This window comes from Antrostomus carolinensis, unplaced genomic scaffold, assembly GCF_000700745.2.
Source record: "Antrostomus carolinensis isolate BGI_N321 unplaced genomic scaffold, ASM70074v2 scaffold14938, whole genome shotgun sequence".
Taxonomy (NCBI): Eukaryota; Metazoa; Chordata; class Aves; order Caprimulgiformes; family Caprimulgidae; genus Antrostomus; species Antrostomus carolinensis.
In genome coordinates, this window is record NW_010335098.1 from 53,762 (window position 1) to 57,944 (window position 4,183).

General features: G+C 38.8%; 1 protein-coding gene across 1 annotated transcript; it reads right to left on the reverse strand.

Moving 5' to 3' along the window:
* Nucleotides 1-2,659: 2,659 nt before the first annotated feature.
* Nucleotides 2,660-3,413, reverse strand: GJB7 (gap junction protein beta 7). Its single transcript, XM_029086603.1, is given in 2 exon segments — nucleotides 2,660-2,758; nucleotides 2,760-3,413. Coding segments are annotated over 2 exon segments (753 nt in total).
* Nucleotides 3,414-4,183: the final 770 nt, after the last annotated feature.

A 4,183-nucleotide genomic window follows, 5' to 3' on the forward strand; every position in this document is an offset into this window, starting at 1 on the left:
AAGAGCAGTGGAAGGGAAGGAGTCAGGAGAAGACCAAATGCTGGCCAAAAGCAGGGGTTCAGAAGGTGGCTGAGTTTGTTCTCTGAGGTTAGGTAAAATCTGACAGAGCTGCCTTGTGTGATGGTCATTTCCTTTTCATTGTCAAACACTCCTCTAATTTTGCAGTACATGATGTAAAAACCACCTGGCTGTTTGCTGTGAGCGCGGCAGGGGTTACACAGGGTTGGTCCATAATAATTTTTCAGAATATTTCTAATGTAAGGTACTGGCTTTGTCAAAACTGAAGTATCCTCCGAGACTTGAAACCTGTTGATTTTGGAATTTATTTATCATTTCATGGCTGTTGAGGATAAGAATTAGAAATAAAACCTTGAGTATACATTCCAAAGAAAAAGCTCTTGTTTCACAGGAAAAGTTTTGGTCTAAGTGGGAAGATCTGGCCAGCCACAGAGCTTTAGGGGATGCTCTAAATCCCTTCAAGCCCTGACTATTTTTCTGTTAGAGAGCAGCTAATGCACAAATTTAATCAGATTCCTGTGTTGGCTAAACTATGGTTCTCTTTGTTTTCTCTCAAATAAACCTTGCTTTAAAAAAACTGAATAAATAATTTTTCATTACTGTGCTGTCTTAAAATCTGTCCTCACTAATTAGAAAACATTAATTTTAGAAGCTTCTTGTTTGTTTGTTTTGAGAGTGTTGCCATTGTCTTAAAAAATGATATGTTAGGGTACAAAAGGGCCAAGGTAATTTTGGGGGTTTGTTCTCAGTTACTCAGACGGTGGCAGTCACAGTTACACAGGGCTGCATGGCAATGGTTTTGCTTCAGGCACTCCCTGGTGAGTTTTGCCCAGTAGCTGCAAAAGATTTTTTAACTGCATTTCTGTAATGAGCCGCATCCTGTGGATGTAGGGATTTAACAGAAAATGTTCTGAATTGTGTAAAACGTGTTGCCTCGATATACGCACTGATTCAGTGTCACTCCAGATGTAAAACTTTGACTGGCCACAAGCTGGCAAGCTAGTATCTGAGAGATTGCTGTCGCTCTTGAGTTCAACAGCAACAAATGTGTTTTCATCTTTTATACAAGCAGGTTTATTCTAGCAAAAAATCTTGACAATCACAGTCAATAAGCACATAGTGTATTCATTAGTTCTTAAAGTTCATTCTGTAACTGTTACCCCAGTACTCATAAAAGTAATGCTTTGTAACCAAAGCTGGGGTTTCTTGCAGTGAAAAAATAGACAACATGCTTTTGCTACTGTTTTCTCCTCCTTATCCTGGCATGAACAAAGTCAGTTCAGCATTCAGGCAGCTCCACTTATTGCAGGCGGTGTTTTTTTCTAAAGGGTGTCTTTTGATCAGGCTCAGTACTGATATATGTACGAAGGTCTTTCATCCCAGCAATGGAAAAAGAGCACTACCCTGAAATTAAATCTTTTTAGGCAATAGTTTCTATTGTCTCAGAGTCTAGGTTCAACAGAAGAGACATCTTAGCTAATTTCTGTCCCTTTCCTGTTAGCCCAAGCAACATACATAACAAAGAACAGAGGCGTGTGGTGTTTAAAAGAGATTCTGAAATTTGGAGGGAAGGAATAAGTTATTCATTTTTATTTTGTTTCTACAGGAGGCCTTACCTATTTTTAGATTTCACATGTTCTTCTATGGCAGAGAAATCTACTGAAGCAGTAGCAGTATTTTCAGCCTTACTAAAGGGACCAGATCCCAGGCTACTGAATACCAGGACTACTGGCTACTGTTTTGGCATATTGTGCAGTCTACTTTTCTCTACTCATGTCCTAGAGAACTAGGAATGGTCTTTTCCCTTAAATGCCACGACCACAGAGCAGAAAAAAAGTCCAATGACTCGGGAGCTGCTGCGTGCAGGTGACCACTGTGTACTCTGGTATATGCTGCCTGCACAATTCTGAGCAAGTACCTTTTCTCATAGGGTGCATTCTGATGATAAATACCCTTAAAACTGTAAAAGGCTCAAATATCTCCAGAAGGAGGTGCTCCACAAATTGCTAAATAACCAGATCTGTCTTTATCACCATGGGCTAAACTAGATGTGTCTGCCTCCTCTTATTTTTTCTCTTTTTTTGAGATGTTTTACAGTAGTCCAGTGGGATGGGCTTGTGACTGTCCAGCTCACTTTAAGACACCAACAGCCACTGTATGGCAGCACTTTCCGATTGCTATTTCAACAATTATAACATCCACCCCCCTGACAAATGCTGTACATCCCCATACTGTTCAGTGTCTTAATCAATCCCAAGTTCTTCTGACTCTGCATATAAAAAGCCTCTTTTTGTTTGTACCAAAGCAATCCCGTGTAATACTCACAACTATTTGAGCAATTGTTTCAGCGTGATTTATCATAAGCATCAGTGTTTATCTTAAAACTTCATGGAATTTTCAAACTTCTACACCTTCTGTTTCAACATGAAAAGATCTAGATGATTCTATGTATGACATACATAATGCAACTCAAGAAAGGGGGACCTAATAGAGAAAAAGTTATTTCCTATATAACTATCTTCTCAGTTCTGTAAAGCACTGATTAGAAAAGTAACACATCAGACACAGCTTATGTCATGGGAAGGTGGTCTCTGGCCGCCTTTCAAGTCAACAGGGACCTTTTCACATTCATCTTTTATATTCAGAGGCAAGGGCGAGGAGCTGTTGTGGAACTGTCCTGCAGCTGCTGGTCCATTGTGACTGATGATTTCTGATTTTTGGCAATCATTTTTTGAGCCTTGACGGTTTTTGATGTGCCTCTTCCAATAACATTTTATGGAGTATTTGAAAATGAGATAACTCATTTCACTTAGATTTAATACAATGCACAGGCATGAAGTTGCCACCAGAAAACAGAGGAAAATCATCTTCTCTGTAGGTTTGGAAATATAGCAGTCTACAGTACTAGGGCATGGCCTTATGTCACATTTCACAAGACGTGGTACTTTGAATCCACTGTACAATTTATAAAACAGAACAATAAAAACTATTTCAAATCCTGTTTTTAAAATAAGACTGATAAGGTAAGTGTACAGTAATCCACCATCTATCTCTCCTGGATTTTTATAAAGTTTCTGGTTGTGGTGTTTCTCTCTGTTCTCTCGATAAGCAACATGAAAAACAACCAAGAGTGAAGGGGTGGAGACCATGATTAATTGCAAAGCCCAAAGTCTGATGTGGGAGACAGGGAAAAAATGGTCAAAGCAGACATTTTCACAACCAGGCTGCTTGATATTGCATTCAAATTCATCATGTTCATATTTCCAGATGTTTTCTGCGGCCACAACATAAACCAGTAAGCGGAATATGAACACAACTGCTACCCACATTCTTCCAATTCCTGTTGAATATTTATTGACTCCACTCAGCAAATCCCGTAGGAATCTCCAGCTCATTTTTCTCCTCAAGGAAAGAAGGAAATGCTGTATCAAAGAAACACAAGATCAGAGAGATGCTTCCTCTTGGATGAAGAAAAATGAGACATTTCTTCAAGGTGAAGCGTAACCAGTAGCTGAAGCAATTTAAAATTATTAAGCATTTAAAAAGGAAAACAACAACAACAAACTGTTCTTGGTTCTGGTAATGTGTACTTTCTGAGGCTATTATTCAAAACCTATTTACTGTTAAAATAGATTTTGTCAATTAGGCTGAAGCCTAATTGTGTTAAACTGTCCTCTGCAAGTAAATGTGCCTGTTCTTCCTGAGGGTCTCCTGAGCTTTCTCCAGCAAGTTCAGGCTAGCATTCTGCCGCTGAGGAACGCTCAACTTAGCCCTGTCAGTTACGCAAATACTAAGTACAGTCAAATCAGATTTCACTTTCAGATTTATGTATAGGAGCCATGTGTCCCATAATAAGTTAATTACCAAAATGCAACTTGTTTTCTTTTTGTCTGTGGTCTAACTTTTCGGTAAACTTGTACAATATTTTAAATCCTGTCTTGCTTTATTGGATTTTATTTGTTGTATTTTTTATCACTTAAGAAATACACTAAACTTTACTCTAAAATTTACACTAAAAATGTTTTTATTTTATAGTTTCTTTTCCACACACGTCTTCCACTTTCCTTTGGAAGAGCTGCCTAAGCAGCCATTGGCAACCAGACTCAAAGTCAAAAGAAGACCTGAGAGACAACCACCAAGAGCATACAGTCACCTTCCCACCTGG